The 18,377-nt window shown below is 49.8% G+C and overlaps 1 protein-coding gene across 2 annotated transcripts in view; it reads left to right on the top strand.

Moving 5' to 3' along the window:
- Nucleotides 1-18,083, top strand: part of Mapk4 (mitogen-activated protein kinase 4) — a 146,229-nt gene extending 128,146 nt beyond the window's left edge. For both annotated transcript variants that reach the window (XM_048806212.1, XM_015482376.2), the window contains exons 3-6: nt 6,691-6,835; nt 8,912-9,073; nt 12,154-12,355; nt 15,458-18,083. In XM_048806212.1, coding sequence (XP_048662169.1) covers nt 6,691-6,835; nt 8,912-9,073; nt 12,154-12,355; nt 15,458-16,154 — 1,206 coding nt within the window. In that variant the 3' untranslated portion in view covers nt 16,155-18,083. The remainder of the gene's footprint in view (nt 1-6,690; nt 6,836-8,911; nt 9,074-12,153; nt 12,356-15,457) is intronic.
- The last annotated feature ends 294 nt before the right edge of the window (nt 18,084-18,377 follow it).

The raw sequence follows: 18,377 nt of genomic DNA, 5'->3' as shown, positions 1-18,377 counted from the left end.
GTCTCCTGTGCACATTCTAGGTCTTCTCACCCCTATCCCACTTTATGCACACTGGTTCCAGTCACCACATCAATTCCCCCCACACACACACACACACATCTCAGAGGTCCCCATCCCTCAAGACCAGCTCAGACCTCCTCCAGGGATCTCCTCTGGACATTTGCACGACGAGAGGAGGGCTGTCCTGGCATGTCACAGTGGGGAGGTCCCACAGTGTGCATGGGCACCCTCTACTACTTCCCTGCTATTGGGCCTGGGACAAGTTGTTTCACCACTCGGGGAAGAGCCGAATCCAAAGGTGGATGAAAGAATTCCTGAATGATTTCCTTGTAAAATGCTAACACAGGGCTGGGCACAGAACAGGTTCCACCTAAATATGCTGAGCATGGCTACTTCCTGTCCTGAAATCACTTTTCATATCAATGTGTCCTCTCTCTAATCACATGACATGTTCTTTGAAGAAAGGGATGATGTTAACCATCTCTGTATCCTCCACACAGGGACTGACATATGTCAGGCTCTAAGGACACATTCCAGAGACTTCTGGTTGGGAAGGTCAGGCTGTTAGATTCCTCCCACCCTCTACATCCTAGCCTGGAAAACAGGAGCCACCCTAAATATTGACTTAAAAGGAGGAGAGAAATAACCCTCCCTGACTTGTCCCACATCTACCCCCACACTGAACCACAGTTGGCTGAGCCTTTATTCGGGGATAATGTTGTCCCATTTATTATATCCATTGTACCTGCAAGGGATTAGAAGGCACACTGTCACTAAAGGGTGGAATAGAAAGTTATTGAATCATGCCACCTCTCCCAGCTCCAGCTCCCAGACATAAGACAGCAGGCTCAGAGATGAAGGGGACGTGGAGGAGCAGGCAAGGGTGGTATCCACCTGCCCAGTGCAGACTCACTGGGGCAGCACTGGGGCCCATCCTGCTGGAGTGACTTGGATCCAGGCTGTTCCGAACACCCTCACAGACGACTGGGACTGAGTGCTGGTTCCCTGCTCCCTCTGCAAGGGGAGTACTCAGAGCTTTAATTATACCTTCTCTCTAGAACTGTTGGGGCTCCCTAATTATGCTCTGCACAAGCAGCTGTTGCTAGGTTATTTCCCAAACACCTTTGAAGCTTTCAAAGGCAATGCATCCTGTGGGTTCTGCACCATTCAACAAGGACAGCAAAATGGCCTGGTAGGAACAACAGCTGCAGAAGGCCCAAAGGCCCCCATGGAAAGATCTAGAAAAGAAACTATATACAACTGCCCACCACCACCACCCCCACTGCTGCCACTGCAGTAGTGCCTCCAGAGTTCTTCTCAACAAGGAACACAAAGTGACAAGGTGGCAGAAGGAAAGAGACCATTAGAAAGAACCACTCCAGCCTGGCCTCTTGCACGCCAAATGGCTGTGAGGGAGAATGAATGACAGGAGTGGGGGCTCTGTCTTTGCACAGCAGTGATCCTTGTAACCTCACTCCATGGCCCGCCCCAGCTGGCCTGAAACACCCACATTCAGACAGTGCCCACGTGTTCATCCTGCATGTGCCCACCACCTCTCCCTGGCCAGGGGCCATGAGCATGCCCTGCCTGGGAGGACCACCTATGACCCCTGAGGACAAATTCTTCTCCACTCAGATGGAGGTGCAGGCAGGGCAGAGAGGCCACGGGGGCATTTCCCTCCCTTCTAGATTCATGAGCCCTGATGATAAATTCAGTTTATCACCTGGGTATTTTTTTCCTCCCTAGAAAATTCTTTTATTGGACTGGAGTTGAAGCTAAGTGGTAGAGTGCTTGCCTAGAACGAGCGAAGCCCTGGGTTCGGGTCCTCAGCACCACATATAAATAAAATGAAGGTATTATGTCCAATTATAACTAAAAAAAAGAAAAGAAAATTCTTTTACCACATTCACTCAACTGGAACTCCTCTTTTCAACTCTGATTACCAGTCTTGTGTCGTGGGCCCCAAGGCAACACTCACTGAGACCCCCTCTGATCTTCTCAATTGCAGGCAGGACTCCCTGCTCCCTGTAACCACCCCTCAGACCCAGGAATGGAGCCTCTTATGGCTCCCATCTCACCTTTCCAAGGCTTCTCATGTTTCAGAGCTCAGCAGAAGACATTGCAACTTCCCAAGTTCCCCTCTGCCCTGTGGCTCCTGAAACACCTCAGTAAAGCACCTTGGCCATGCCCCTGTGGAGAGTGGCCCTGGTGGCCAAAGGCAGGCACTGTCCCAACATTGCACCCCAGACCCTCTCTGTCCTTGGTCACATTCACACAGAAACATGAATGAACAGCAACAGAAAATGGCCTCAGAACAGAGGGACCAGCAGTTTTGCCCAGGAAGATTTGGGAGATGTTATTTATTGTGGTCACCGTTAGTTGGGACAAAATTGAAAACGCAAGATGAGTTTGGTACTTTGGAAAGTGCATAAGCTGCCAGGGAACTCTGTGTTCCTTCATCACAAGAAATAACAGAAATTAATGAAGCACTTGCAGAAAATTCAGAGCTGTCAACAAACCCCTTTATCAGCTCGTTAGCTGATAACAATGACATTGAGTAACCTTTCAGAACTAGATGCCTAGTAAGTGCAGAATATGAGAAATACATAAAATCTGTAAGCCTACTGAGGAGTGAAAGCAGGTACCTAAATAAACTGGTGTGAAATCACCTATTCCAGCATAGCTGTCTTAAGTTAGTGGTGGACAGAAGGGTTACAGGAACTGTTTTCAGGAATATCAATGGGAAAGAAACTACTCTCAACACTGCTCCTGGAAGAAAATCCTTCCCTTCCTAACAATTTCAGATAAACAAAATATACACCTTAAAAAAAAAAAAACACCTTATGATTTTTAGAGCAAACTCTAAGCTCTGGTATTCAGAATTCATGAAATTATCCATGATCAAAACTACCTTTAAAAATCATGCGATTCAAAGATAACCCTGTTATCCTTATATAATTTTGCAACTTGCTCAAATCCATCCCTGGATTTGGTTCAAAATACTTAATGATCTTCGGATTAGAAATACCTAGGAATGGAGGAACGTGTTGGTTGTACAGCGTCCGATGAAGAACAATACTATCTTAATTGTACAATATGCTGCATTCGCTGGTGCTATTTTTACACAATGAAGAAACCGCTTTGCAGTAAAATAAGAACCAAATAAAATATTCAGCTTCTTCATTTTAAAAGAAAGATCCTTTTGTGTTGGTGAAGAGCTTAAGGGACAGGTAGCCTTAGGGAAACAGCAAGCTTGGCTTTCATTCAAAAGTCAGGAAGAGCCAGGGAGGAACATCCCTAGCTGGTACCACAGCCTGGTCCATGATTCTGGCCCAAGGACAGGCTTGTCATATGAATATCTTTCAGGGAGGGTATTTCAGAAGGAAGCCCTCTGTCCCCTCTTTTCTCCAGCCCTGGACTCTGCAGAGAGAGACAGATTAATTCCAGAACATTCCATTCCATAAAAGACTGTTCATTGACCTGTCAGAGAAAACTCCCCTTAAGCCACCTCCCCTCTGGATCCTCTTTGCTTTCGTGTGCCCCTGAAAATCTCACCCTCTGACTGGAAAATGAAATCAAGCCATTATTTATTTACAACCCACCTATCCCAAAGTGAAGAAATTGTACAGACAGTTTGGCTGGTCTCTGTAATTCTTAGAATAACACTTAAATTCCTAACAAACTACTGTACACCCAATCTGGGTGAGTCTCAGATGCATTATGCTAAGGGAAATGGTTCAGACTCAAAAGGCTACCTACTGTAGTTCCATTTATATGACATTCTATGCCAAGTAAAACCCAGGTAGGGTGGGGTAGGGGGACAGAAACAGTGGTTGCTAGGGCCTGGGGCAGGGGTGTGCAGAGGGGATATGAGGGAGTTGTTTGAGGTGATAGACTTGTGAAATGTCATGTTTATGATGGCAGTGACATGATTCTCTGCTTTCATCAATACGCAGAACTGTGCCCTAAAAGGTCAAATTCTACCTCCACGCATATTAAACCTGACTTTAAAAAAATTAAACTCCTATAATAATTACATCAGCAAGTCTATTCTGAAATAAGACAAACCACGAGGAGCTATCAACCTGCGTGAACTCTCCACTAACCTTTGAAGGTGGCAATTGGAACTCCATGTCCATAAAGTCAAATATGTCAAAGACAGGACCAGTGGTTCTTGCAGAAGGTGCCACATGGGGAAGGGGGTCCGACCATGGAGCCGCAGCTGGCTCACTCCGCCTTCCTTTCATGGAATGGATTCAACAGTGTTCCTTCGCTGTTCCTCAGAGGCAGGCACGAGCTGGGCCAGGCGGACGCTGCTGTAGAGCAAGATGGTGCTGCTGCTCATGAAGGGCACATCCTCTGGTGCTCCTGGGAAGGGGCAGGCTTGCTGCAGAGACGTAAAGAAACAGTAACAGAGCAGGGAGAGGACTCGGGCCTGAGTGTGTCAGCCAGCCAGGGAGGGAGAGGAATCTGAGGACCTTCCTGGAGGAGGAAGACTGTAGGGTGATGGAGCCCAGGGCTGGGGGGGGGGGCGCTGAGGGTAGAGAATAAGACCCAGTTCCCACCCAGCTCCCCTGTTTTCTGCTCCCAACACACATCACTTCTGTGACCCCAAAAGATGTGGGGAGGGAAGGAACAAGCAATGGATTCTGTAGAGGCCACCTGCTCGGCAGCCTCCAATTCAATTCAACTCAATTCTGACACTCTCTGCCTGGAGAGTATTGGATCCCACAGGATGAAGGCTAGTCCCACCAGACTGTCCCCACTTTAGACACCGGTAGCAAGCTGTGGGCTCTGGACCTTCTGACCAGCTAGCAACCAATTCAGATTCCCAGGAACACTTCCTTGGGTTTGATTAATCTGCTAAAGAGGCTTACAGGACTCAGGGAAATCTATTTACAGGTGTATTATAAAGGACATCACAGAGAATACAGATGAAGAGATTCGCAGGGCAGAATGGGAAAGGGTACAGAGTTCCCATGCCCTACGGCCTCATAAGAGTCCCTCTCTGGGCGCCCTCCAGTGCCCTCTAGGAATTTCCTCATGGCCAGCTAAAGGCAGAAAGGTGGGGTAGATTAGTGTTTTTATGACTCACTTTCGGGGAGAGAAATTCAAGTTTTGGGGTCTGCCTTGGGAGGGACCTGTGGACCAAACAAAATAAACAAGCAAACAAAATATATGTGTGTAAAAATATATATGTGTGTGTGTGTGTGTGTGTGTATTAACATCACAAGACTCTTCTGCTTGCTTCCTTCCTTCGGCCAGTTTGAGGACCTGCTCTGCAGAAACACAGGCCATAGAGTGGGGGGAACAGCCGATATAATTTGGGGCCCTCAGAAGGTTTTAGAATTTAATAAATCTTTGATCAACAAATGAAGAGATTTCTGATTAAAAGAACAAAAGGTCCTGGGTGCTTGGGCTTCCTGATTTCATCAGCTTTAACCTGGGTCTCTGATACTTTTTACATCAGTAAAAAGGAAAATTCTGGTGCCAAACAGGGAACTATAACAGCAAGTGACGTGACTGTCCCTAGACTCTCCCGTTAGATCCCGTCAGTCCTAACCACCTCACCTTCACTCTCACATGGTCTGAGTTCTCTGTTCTTCCATCAGGGAGATTGCTCCAGGGGATCCAAGTGGCTGTTCTCACACTTCACTGTGGGGTCAGCTTGCTAAATTACATAGAAAACAATTTCTTTTTTGGGGGGTGGGGGGATGGACAACACCGGGAATTGACCCAGGGACACTCTACCACTGAACTATATCCTCAGCCCTTTTTATTTCTTATTTTGAGTCAAGGTCTCATTAAGTTGCAGAAGCTGATCTCAAACTTGAGATCCTCCTGCCTCAGCCTCCGAGTCACTGGGATGACAGGTGTGCACCAATGCACCCAGCATACCAGCATAGGAAACAATTTCTAAATTGCCTGGGCATATTTTCCTATCTATGCCAATCCATCTATGTCATCACCATATGCAATAGGAAGAGACTCCATCCCACAGCACAAATCACTAGGCATTGGCCATACCAGCAAAGAAATCTGTTCCTAACAGATTCTATGTAGGATCCTCAGATTCCTCTGGACCAACAGAGCTGTGACCACTCCATCCCTCAGGCTGTTTCCATATACCATTTACCTGTATCCATTACGAAGATGGCCGTTTCATTCTCAGAGGGCCTGGTGTCTAGGTTTGGGGCAGCATTAATTATAAACATCAGCACCAAAGCTACTGCTCAATTTCAAATATGTGACTATTTCTGAGATTTAGCCTCTGGGTAAATGAAATTTCAGTGTTTCATCATTACTCTATTGATGGCAGTAATGAACTTGGGAATGACTCCTATTTATCCATCTTCTTACTAGATGTGGGCAGACGTATTGTGCTTAATTACATCAAGTAGGGTGGGAAATCATTCCTTCCAAAATAGTGATAACCTGGATCCCTTTCCACATAGAAGAACCCTATGGCCTCATAAGATTCCCAAACTCAAGCCTTTGAGTCCCACAAACCAGGCCCAGACACTCTAACTGGACTTCTGTTCACTAATGTTCCTTCAAGGTCAATAGGAAAGGAGCAAGAATGAAGGGGATCCCCAAAAGGACCCTGTTTCCATGAGAGGGCAAGTGGGAAGGGGCATAGGAGGACATCTGCAAACAGCGGGTCAATGGAAGGGGGACTCTGTCTTTCAGGGTTATCTGTCAGAGGGGTTGGTGACAAAGTGGTACCGCTCTCCACGACTGCTCCTGTCCCCCAACAACTACACAAAAGCCATCGACATGTGGGCAGCCGGCTGCATCCTGGCCGAGATGCTCACGGGGAGAATGCTCTTTGCAGGTAAGTTGGTAACTGCTTCTCTTTAATGTCTTTCTGTTAAGAGGGGAAACTGAGTGCAAACACTTGCTTATCCCAAAACATGCTCCCCTTCTGCTGCAATGACTTCTTAGGCTTTATGGCACTTCTTGGAGTCACCCTATTATAATTCCAAGCAACACTGTAAAGACTAAAATTAGCCTTTTGAACACAGAACCTTGGCAGTTGAGAGACCATTTTACTATGGTCTGAATGTGTGAGTCCCCCTAACATCCTATGTGGAAATCCTGTCTTAATCCCCCCCCCTGATGTGGTGGCATTAAGAGGTGGGACTTTAGGGAGGCAAAGCCCTCATGAATGGGATTAGTGCCTTTCTAAAAGGGACCCCAGAGATGTCCCTCTGCCTTCTATCACATAAGGATGCAGCAAGAAGGCACCATCTATGAGAGGGTCACCCAGGATGATTAGGACATAAACCTCCACATGGACTTATTTCATCAGCTTCTCCCAGAGACGGTCCCTGTCCCCCAGCTCCCAGAAGGCAAGGGAAGCCGAGATTGATTAAACACCCACTACAAGTGGGAGCCTCCATGCTGTCAGATTGGTCAGTCCATGTGTGGGGACTCCTCCTCATTCCACAAAAGAAGGAAATCAGAGAAGGTGAGGGCCGGGTCTGCCTCTGGGCATCTGCCATCAAAGCCCTTGCTTTCTGCCCCATCATGCAGCTTGCTGGACTGCCCTGGCTGCCTCCAACATGACACCATTGATCCCTGGCAGGAACAGACAACTGAGGGGCTGGTTCTCTGCCCTCTCACCATGTTGCTGAAGAAGTGATTCCAAGCACCAGGCTGTGATCCCTGGTCTGTGTGTCACAGAGGAGCAGGTTGGGTTCTATGAGCAAGAACCAGGATCCTCTGTCTGCAGCTTGACCTTGTGTTCCCTTGGCAAGTAGTCTGGAGTGTTCATTTGAAAAAGGGACCCATAAAGGCCTCCCAGAGTCCCTGAACTGGCCTTCCAAGAATAAGCCCATTGCAGGGAGAGGCCAAAGGGCCCCCTGAAGCTGCAGACACTTGCTCAGCATGCAGCCACAGTGTTTGAACATGCTTAGTACCACACAGGGCATCCTGAGGGACATGAGAAAGTCCCTACTGTAGACCACCAGCTTCTGGAAGACAGGGATTTCCATAGTAACCTGTGGGCAGGGGAGGCCCTCTGCAGGTGCTGGTCAGGGAGGCTTCTTGAGAAAGGAGAGGCGAGACTGGGGACTGAATCCAGCAGAGCTGAGTGGAAAGGCCACTCAGGCTAAAAAATAAAAAATGGAAGTGAGAACAGTCGGGGGTCAGAAAAGGACAGCAGGGAGACGGCCCTGACTAGCACCAGCAATGGAGCACAGATGCACTCAGTGGTCTCCTGGAAGATGAGCTGAGTTGCTGAGACACACAGACTGAAGCTCCTGATGGGCCAGAACTCTCTTGCTCATTCCAGCATGGCCACAGGACAAAGCACTCGACACACACTTAAGAATGAACACTTGGTTCCATCTTGTCCTGCCTCACTGCTCCCACAGAACCGGAGTAACTCGTTGGCCTCTCTGTGCCCAAAGAGCAGAGATGGTGTGCTCATGGCGCATTCCATACTCAGTCGACTATTCCTGATGTTCTTCCTCTTGAGTATTTTCTGGGTGGAATCCTCCTAATCAGAAATTACATTAAAACTGTTTCCTTCCCCAGCCTGGTAGGAAGTGTGCAAGAGGAGGAACACTCGAGAAGCCAGGGCTAGGCTGCTGTAATCATTAGCACTGGCCAGCTCAGTGTACATCAGACTGGCCCGCTCCAGGCACAGAATCACAGGGGACTGGCTGGGGTCCGGGGGACTACCAAATTCAACCACTTCTTTTCTTTGACAAAACCAAGATGGCAAACAACCTGCAACAGTCATAGAGGAAGTTAGTGGCAAAGTGAAAACAAGAACCCAGGTGCCCTAACGCCCAGGCCAGTGCCATCCCACTGCCCTGTGTTCTCCCTCCCAGGCCAGCCGGAGCCTCTGCGGGGCTTCTACACACTGCAGCCACGTCTAACCATCTGGTGTTTGCCTCCCCAGGGGCTCATGAGCTGGAGCAGATGCAGCTCATCCTGGAGACCATCCCTGTGATCCGGGAAGAAGACAAGGACGAGCTGCTCAGGGTGATGCCCGCCTTTGTCAACAGCACCTGGGAGGTGAAGCGGCCCCTGCGCAAGTTACTCCCCGAAGTGAACAGTGAAGGTACCTGCGCCTGACCCCAGGCCAGCACCTCAAGGGGCAGAGTACTGGCTTCACCCTGAGGGCTGGGTGTAGATGGGTCTCCCAGAGAGCAGAGCACAGTCCTGGGTATGGGGTCAAGGTTCCCTTGGCAGTGGGCATTGGCCTTCACTACGGGTTGAGAATCCCTAGTCTGAAAACCCAAAATCCATCGTGTTGGTGCCCCAAAAGTTTCAGATTGTGGAGCATTTCTGATTTCTGATTTTCAAATTAGGGATTTTCAACTGGTAACTTCTATGCAGATATTCCAAAATCTGAACAAATCTGCAATCTGAAGCTCTACTGCTCCAAGCATTTCAGACAAGGGCTGCACATCCTGTTCTTCCAGGTCCAGGGCTACCGCCCCTGGAGCTCAGCCCTAGCTGCCTTCGGGCACTTATTAGTGGCCTCCGTGTTCCACCCTGATTTTGCTTCCTGTTCCCTCTCATCATTCTTGTTTGCCTTCTTGCCTCTCTTCCTGTGTCCCCCTTACCTTTTTCCCATGGAAGGCAGATTGTGGTAAGGAGAACAGGAGGGCCAGACCCAGGTTCAGTCCTCAGTTCTCAAGTGACTGTGTGCTGTGCATTTGAGGCCCCACAGAACTGGGATGAAGCCAAAGATCAGCCTGGCTATACTCTCAGAGACTCACAGGTCTCCGTCTAAGAGGTGACAGGATCCCTCAGCTTCCCAAAAGGCCATCAATGACAGATGCAGGACAAAAGAGACAGGCCCAAGGCCAAACCAAGGGTGCCCAATTTTGAGCTCTATTTAAAACAAGTAAATATACCAAAAGGGACAAAAGTGATAAAGACAGTTGGCATACAGAACAGGTAAAGGGGGTGCTCTGGATGAGGCAGGGGGAGAGGCTCAGGGTCCTACGAGCTTGCCTCTCAACCTCTAGAGGTGCTCCTAGGAATCCTTCCAGAATACCTAGTCTGAGGAGCCCAGCTTGGAATCAGCTGGGCCAGAGGAAGGTGACAGATTGTACACAAGCTTCATTATATAAGAAATGCCTTAAAAACATTGGGGGAGGTTAATTTCAGCTTGGCTTTGCCAAGGACCAAGCTGTCAGTACATGGTATACCAGGCCTCTCTGGGTGGCCACCTGCAGCCAAAGCCAAGACTTCTGCAGGAGGCTCAGGCTTAAAGTGTGGTACATCACTGCTGCACTCCACCCCCTTGGCCCAGGTCATGCTGCCATCGCTCACTGCAGGAGGGGCTGGGAAAGGCAGGCAGAACATGCTTGTTCAGGGGACCAGTGAAGGCAGAGCTGGGCCCAGGGCTGAAAGTTAAAGGGGACAGATCCAGGTCCAATGGAAGGAAGAATTTTCTACTATCTTGGGATTTCCAGAAGTGTCTGGGCAGCAACTGGAAGATGAGCTGTCAGGGAGAGGGAAGAGAAGAATTTCATCCCAGAGAGTAGAGCAGCCTTGGGGGCCAGCACTTTCCAGCTCCAGGGTTCACTAGTCTTTCTCAGTGAGGATGACAATGGCAATGCTGCTACCAGTGTTTGGAGCTTGAATTCTCTATTGTCTTGTCAAAAGGTCCAGGGTGCCGAGAGAGGGGCCCCAAGAGAGGGGCCAGAGGCCCAAGGAGGGAAAGACTTTCCCAGCCCTGCTTCTGGGCCCTGCCCTGCCTAACCCTTCCAGTCCTAAGAATGTATTAGGTGGATCCTATTCCGGGTCTGCAGCCCCAGACCCAGAAGCACCCTCTGAGTACCAGGAAGCGATCAGTTACTGCTGCTTACCTCATCTCTCTGCTGAGGGGTGCACAGTGACTCTCTGTCCTCCTAGGAGGCTAGTCACCTTCTGAATATATTGATTTCCTGAATCATTGATGACTTTTTCTGCAAAGAGATCCAGGGCGGGCATGAGGGCAGGTTAATGGAATGGGCTGAAGCCCACCCTGGATCCCTTGGAGGGACTGACAGCTCAGGCTTTGAGCTTAGCTCCATTTCCCCCTTAGAACAGGAGTGGCCAAGTCATGGTTTAAGCTGATCCTGAAGAGACTCCAGTGCTGAGGAGGACCACAAACCTCTAAAACAGGCCTTGCCCTGAGATGACCCAGGGCAGAGCTCACAGGACAGAGTGGCCACTGCCCCTCTCAGCATGACAGCTGTGCCTATGTGCAGGACTGAACCCCGACACCCCGTGGGCTGGGGCACTCTTGCTACCCTGCCATACCGGTTGGCAAACAACCACTGCACAAGGCCTCTGAGTGTCCTGTTGACAGGTTCCCACAGCCTAGAACTCTCCTTGATCAGCCACAGAAGGGTCATTGCCTGGCCCAGAGGGGAGCTGCAGCCTGGTTGTTCAATATTTTGAACATCAATCAAGCCACCTACCTTTGTTCCTCAAACTTCCAGGGACCAAATATGGTGCAAAGAGCCCTGGCCTTAGAGGAGGCCTTGGCCCTCCTTCCCCTCCACATTCTTCTTTTTTGGGGGGATAGGAGGTGGGGGGTGCTGGGGATTGCACTTAGGGACACTCAACCACTGAGCCACATCCCTAGCCCTATTTTGTATTTTATTTAGAGACAGGGTCTCACTGAGTTGCTGAAGACGGCTTTGAACTTGTGATCCTCCTGCATCAGCCTCCCGAGCCACTGGGATTACAAGCGTGTGCCACCGTGCCCGGCACATTCTCCTTTCTTGCTAAGGCTCCCCACTCCCTCTGCCTTCCCCCCCCAGCAGCCCTCAGCCCAGAAGAAGTGGGTGTGACTACCCCAGTTTCCCTGCCCCTCGAGGGCCACTTGTGAGGTGTGTTCCACACTCTCTCCAGGTGAATCCCAGTGGCACTGAGCCCCTGGTGACCCAGGAGTGACTGCTCAGCAGCATACCTTGTCCTGAATGCTCTCCCACTGCCCCAACCTGTGCTTCCTGGAATCCCCCTCAGAGCAACTGCCAGGCCCCCATCCCTGGCTCTGAGAAGCCAGTGCAGGACAGGCTAGCCACCTCATCACTCTGGTTCTCTTCATTCATATACAAAGTCGCCATGCTGAGGGGTCTCCTTCTCAGCTTGGCAGGGGCAATGTGTGACTTTCGTGTCCTGCTTTGCTCCCCACAGCCATAGACTTTCTAGAGAAGATCCTGACCTTTAACCCCATGGATCGCCTAACGGCTGAGATGGGGCTGCAGCACCCTTACATGAGCCCGTACTCCTGTCCTGAGGACGAACCCATATCACAACACCCCTTCCGCATTGAGGATGAGATTGATGACATCGTGCTGATGGCTGCCAATCAGAGTCAGCTCTCCAACTGGGACAGGTAGGTTCCGGGGGCTTCTTGCCCTGTTGTCTAGAGCCACGTTCCCCTGTCCTCTCATTTCTATTTTGTCTCTCATCCTCTGTGACCTTTTCCCCTGTCTCCTGAGTTGTCTGGCCCATCATGTGCTTCCCCTGTGCTGCCTGTGTAGGTCAGGGGCTGCTTTTATGCAACACGGCCACCCTGAGCTCCTCAGCACCCTGAGTCTACTGAATGTGCGTTCAGTATGCACAGTGGGCCCTGAGTGAGTACTCGCTGGAGGATCTCACTCCTAGCAGGCTGGGAGTTTACCCTTGAGAAGCCAAAGGGAACAGTATAAGAAGTATACAAAGAAGTACAAGAAGTACACAAGACAACTCAGAATTTACAACTGCAGACGCTTGCTCATGTTTTCTGTCATCTACACCTCCTGAGAGTGCCATTAAAGGAGGTTGCATTGCCCATAAGGAAGCCTCAGCTCAGAGAGGTTGGGAGTGGTGTTCTGTCACATAGCTAATATGTATGGGGCCTCCCCAGTCTGCCTCCCTGTCAGTGCACTGCAAAGCAATCATAGAACTCTTTCCTACTGAACTGGGCTTGGCCTCAGGATCCTTCACAAGTATCCCCTGAAGCCACTACCAATGAATCAGTGTTGGGTAGAAGATAACATTTCTAAACAATTTCTGCCTGGGCACATAATGATCTCATAGATCCTTCCCTGTTCTGACGTTCTTAGATCAGACAGCCACACACTTGGGCTTCGCCATCTGCTAACTCCAGGAGGCGGGGCCCATAGCTTCTCAGTTTAGAAACAGCAGTGGAGGCTCAACAGCTCGGGCTCCGAGGGGACCTAACTGGGAGTCCCGCTGCCATGGGAATGTGACAGCTAGTTATATAAGTGACAGATGAGCAATTCCGCCTTTTTAGTCATTTGACAGATGATGGGTTTCAGAATAAAGAGGCACAGAGGGAGGGCCAGGCCAATGCTGCTATTCTGGGACAGGTCTGCTGGTTTGTTGTTGTTGTCAATTGTTGTTTTCAAGTGTTGCCAGAAAATAAAGATTAATGAACGTTCTCTCATCTGCCACCCCCAAGCTGGGCCTGCCCTGGACTATGTTCCCTGCAGCCCCTCCCCTCCACTCCACAGAATTTGAGGGCATAAACAGTGGCTTATAAAGGCTCATGCTACTTGTAAGGTGGCTATGGCCAGGGCCAAAGTCAGAGAAAACTGTAGCAGGGATCCTAGGCCACTGTCCATCATCTGACCAACACTAAACTGGATACACCTATGCTCCCAAACTTCCCCATCACACTTGCATTAAGGAAAAGGATGGCAAAGGTTGTGACAAGTGCCTTGCTCCAGGCCTGCTCCTGTGGGCACTGCTTCACCTCTTGGCTTGCTAGTTTCCTCTCCTATAAAGCAGCGGTGACACTAAGTCTGCAGGGTTGCTGTGAAGACTAGAGATAACGGATGTTTGGTACTTGGTGTGTAGCAGCCAAAGGTCCGGTCTTCGTATGCTCTTCCTTCTAGAGATCTCTGTAATTCCGAGGCCACTCAAGGGAGGAGGCAGTTCCAAGGTCTAGGAGTGATTACTGCCCTATGTGTCAGGGGGAGGAGGGCAGTAGTAAGGCCTTCCCATGCCTCTCTAACCACTCTCTGTGAACTGCGGCTGCCTGGCCTGCCCCCTCACACAGTCACCCTTCTTGTCCTTGGCTTATCTAATTGTCCTGTGTGAGCACCAGATGAACTGCTCAGGAAGCAGCTGGCCAGGGGCTGCTGCCTCCTGGGTGCTTCCTGACTCCCCTCACCCCACCCTGGCTCTGCACAGAGCACCTGACAAAAGGAAGGAGAGCTGACACCTGTCTGCTTGCACATCTGCCCTTCATTTGCGCTCCGCCATCTGACTTTACTCTCCATGGCTGCAGCGCAGTTGGCAGAGGGCAGCATTCTAAGGATCATTTTGGCCTCTCCCAATAGTGTCGTGATCTTTCTGTAGGTCACATCTGCTCTAGTCAATGCACGAGCTGCAGGGCCCCATCCAGATCCACAATGCCAGGGGCTCTCAGCCCTATGGCTTAGACACCCCTGTAAAACTTCAGAAAGTTTTACAAACTTGCTGAAGCAGGACACCATCTTAGACCTACTGGATCAATGAGGCAGGCCTGATACCTTATTAATTCCCCTATTTGATTCTAATGTGAGCAAAGACTCATTAAGTCTTGCTATTCAAAGTGTGATCTAAGAAGCAGCAGCAGCAACAATAGGGTGCCTGTCAGAAATGCAGAATCCCAGGCCCCACCTTGGAGCCACTGAAACAAAGCCTACATTTAAATAAGATCCCCGGGTGATTTGTATGTATATTAAAATTTGAAGATTGCCATTAAAAAATAAAATAAAATTATGGTATTAGCCAGTAAGTGGATGGAAATGGACAATATCATTCTAAGTGAAATAAGCCATACTCAGAAACTCAAAGGTCAAATGTTTTCTCTCATTGGCGGAAGCTAGAGTAAAAGAAAGGAAACGGAGAGGGAAGGATAGGATAATATAAAGAACCAACCAAATAGAAATTAATAAACAAGCCAATGGGATTCAAGTAGAGGAAGGAGAATGGGAGCGGGGAGGAGGGGAGAGAAAAGGGGGGGGGATCATGAACTGAAATTGATTTCCATACATGTAAAACCATAAAGCTCTAATAAAAAAGAAAAACTGTGAGGGTCATTATTTAGGAGGATCCGTTAGAAAGTTCCATGAGGACAGGGATTTGATTTGTTTACAGCAGTATCCAGTAATGTCTGGAGCCAGTAAGTGGATGGAAATGGATAATATCATTAAATAAGTCATACTCAGAAACGGCATCTATAGTGGGAGCTCAAGAATATTGGTAGGGCTGTGAATGAATTCAAGGATAAGTTGAACAACCATTCCCCCTAGCTGAGCCCTTCTAGACCCATCTGTACCTGCGCCACCACCTTCCCACCTGGGGAGATGGGAGGGCCCAGCAGGAGGGTCTGGGGGCGGAGCGGATGGAAAGCAGGCTTGCAAATGGCAGGCAGGGATTGGGTTCCCTCCCGGAAGCCATCCCGCCTGGGTGTCCCATCACCGCTTTGTGTTCACCCTTGCAGGTATCCGGTGAGTCTGTCCTCAGATCTGGAGTGGCGGCCCGATCGACGCCAGGACTCCAGCGAGGTGCAGCGCGACCCGCGCGCTGGGTCGGCGCCGCTGGCGGAGGACGTGCAGGTGGACCCGCGCAAGGACTCCCAGAGCAGTTCCGAGCGCTTCCTGGAGCAGTCTCACTCGTCCATGGAGCGCGCCTTCGAGACGGACTACGGGCGTTCCTGCGACTACAAGGTGGGGTCGCCGTCCTACCTGGACAAGCTGCTGTGGCGCGACAACAAGCCGCACCACTACTCGGAGCCCAAACTCATCCTGGACCTGTCACACTGGAAGCAAGCAGCCGGCGCACCCCCGATGGCCGGGGTGGCAGCGGACGCTGTGGCGCACGAGGACGAGCCCGCCAGCCTCTTCCTGGAGATCGCGCAGTGGGTCAAGAGCACGCAGGGCGGCCTGGATCGCGCCAGCCCGCCCCCAGAAGGGCCAGAGCGCCGCCTGTCCTCCTCTCCCCCGGAGAGCCAGACCCCGGTAGACCGAGGCGCCAGCCCTCAGTTTGACCTGGACGTGTTTATCTCCCGCGCCCTGAAGCTCTGCACCAAGCCGGAGGATCTGCCTGACAATAAATTGGGCGATCTCAACGGCGCATGCATCTCTGAGCACCCAGGAGACCTTGTGCAGACGGAGGCCTTCTCCAAAGAAAGGTGGTGAGGCCAAAGCGGAAGATCTAGGCCTCAGCCACTGGAGAGGGAGGCCACCCCAGAGAAGCCGGCATGGCAGGAGGCCACCTCCCTGGCACCTCTGCCACCCTTCCCGCCCCTCTCTGCTGCCTTGGAGTCAGCAGAACACATGAAGGATCCGAGGAGCGAGAGGAATGTCTATTTCTTAAACTGCCTTAATAACTAGCCTTTAACCTCTGGAAGAGGGTTGATCAGGAGCCTGGCTGAGAGGGAGGCCTGGTTTTAGAAGTGGTGGAGGCAGGGAAGAAACACCTCTTAGACAGGAGTCTGCAGTCCCTACATGGGTGTTAGGGTGCAGAGGCAGCTTGCAGACTTAGTTTTGAAGCCATCTGGTCCACCTAGCCTCAACCAATAACTGAGGACAACACTTAGGCCCAGAGAAGCAAAATTACTTGCTTAGGACCACAGGCCTCCTCAGTCTTAGAGTGAGCCTTGAATCCCAGTCTCCTGGCCCCCAGGTCAGTGTCTGTCCACAATATCATGTCTTCCTCTTCTGGGGTCACTCTGACTTTTTGGTAAGAAAACTTAGTCCAAGATGTTTCTTCTCAGTCCATCACCATCTGACCCATGCAATGTTCTTTCCTTCAGAACATTGTTTCTTGTATACTGAAATTTGAAACGGAACTAGTTCTTTCTCCTAGTTGCCAAGCATATTTTTTTTCTGGCTCTCCAAGTAGTTAAATGTTCTCATCTGCCACCCTGCTGCATTTGCCTCCTCCCTGCATGGTCTGAAATCTTTGTTTCAGATTAGAGCAGTTTGAGGCCTGACTCAGTCACTCTCCCAGGCCTGTGCATCTGCCTCCTCCAGCAGCCCTATGCACTTTCCTGACATGCGCAAAGACACAGCCCTCATTCCCCAATGGATGTCGTACACGGGTGAGTTTGAAGAAAGCAATTCCAAGAATCCCTCCAATCTACCCCACAGTCCCCCACCACCCCTGCCCACATGCACACAGCCCCTCTCCAGCCTACCTCGGGACCAAATGTTCTTGGCACAAATTGCTCCTTTGAAGGAAAGCAGTGAGGTGCCTGCCATAGATCAGAGGGTTTAGGATGGAAGGTTCACAAGGGACCTGTCATCCTTCATTAATACCATCTTGATTTTGATCATCCATTTAGCCTTGGCTAAGAGCAAGCCCTGAAGAAGTGCACTGGAGGGCTAGCAACCTTGGAGCAAGGAGCCCAGAAAGGTACGAAGATGTAGAAGGAGGGGTGCCAACTTCAAGGGCCCTCAGGGGTATATATCAGCATGGATGGAGACCCCACAATAAAGAAAGGGACTCAACACTGCCATGCCCTCATACCTCCTCTTAGCCTAAGATGGACCACACAGGCCCTCTACAGAAGTATGTGGTGGGGACAATTACCCCAGTCCGGTCCCTGGAATACTCTTCCATTTGTACCACTGGTGTCCATCTCTTCCCTTCCCCACAATACCCCAAAGATACCTACAGGAAGACTAGTCAGTCTGTAGGGAGAGGATCCCCCAGTGTTGGGCCTGGACTGTGTTCCCCCTCCCTTCACAGCACCTTAAATCTAATCAGCAAACTATGATTTATGAATTAAAACTTGCAACACATTAGAAAATTATATTTAAAAATAAAATTAATCACACTGATGAGTTTTTAAATGGAAAAAATGTAAATATGAAGTATTTAGGTTTTGCTTTTTTTTTTTCTTTTAAGAAAAGGAAATGTACACCTCTCCTCATGTGCCATTTTGTTCTCAGAGGGCGGCTTTACTTTTTGGGAAAAGGAACAAGCTGCTGACCTTGACCAGGAGTTCATATATAATTATTATTACAGAGGAATTGTTATAACTACTCATATTTTAAGAAAATCTGTTAAACATTATTGAACTTGATCAGAATGGGCCAAATAAAGTTTTACTGGAACACAGATTCATCATGTGTGATTACATTCATTTATGTCTTATTTGCCCGGTCTTTGACAGTGATTGATTCACTTAGGGCCTAGCTAACTTCTCCCTGAATCGTGAAGTTCCGTGTTTTGAAGGGTTGAAGATGGGGGATCTGAGAGAGGAGAATCTACACAAACTGGAAGTGATTCCAGAATCCTAAGGTGATGCATGGCATCCATGCTGTGGGTTTCTAGGCACATCTTGGAGTCAATTCAAACCTTCTGATGAGGGCTGGTCCTTTCCTCTAGGCATAAAAGGTGCAAAAACCATAAGA

The sequence above is a fragment of the Marmota marmota genome, unplaced genomic scaffold (genome assembly GCF_001458135.2).
Source record: "Marmota marmota marmota unplaced genomic scaffold, marMar, whole genome shotgun sequence".
Classification (NCBI taxonomy): Eukaryota; Metazoa; Chordata; class Mammalia; order Rodentia; family Sciuridae; genus Marmota; species Marmota marmota.
The sequence above is the reverse complement of the archived record's forward strand: the minus strand, read 5'-3'. Positions and strand labels throughout refer to the sequence as shown.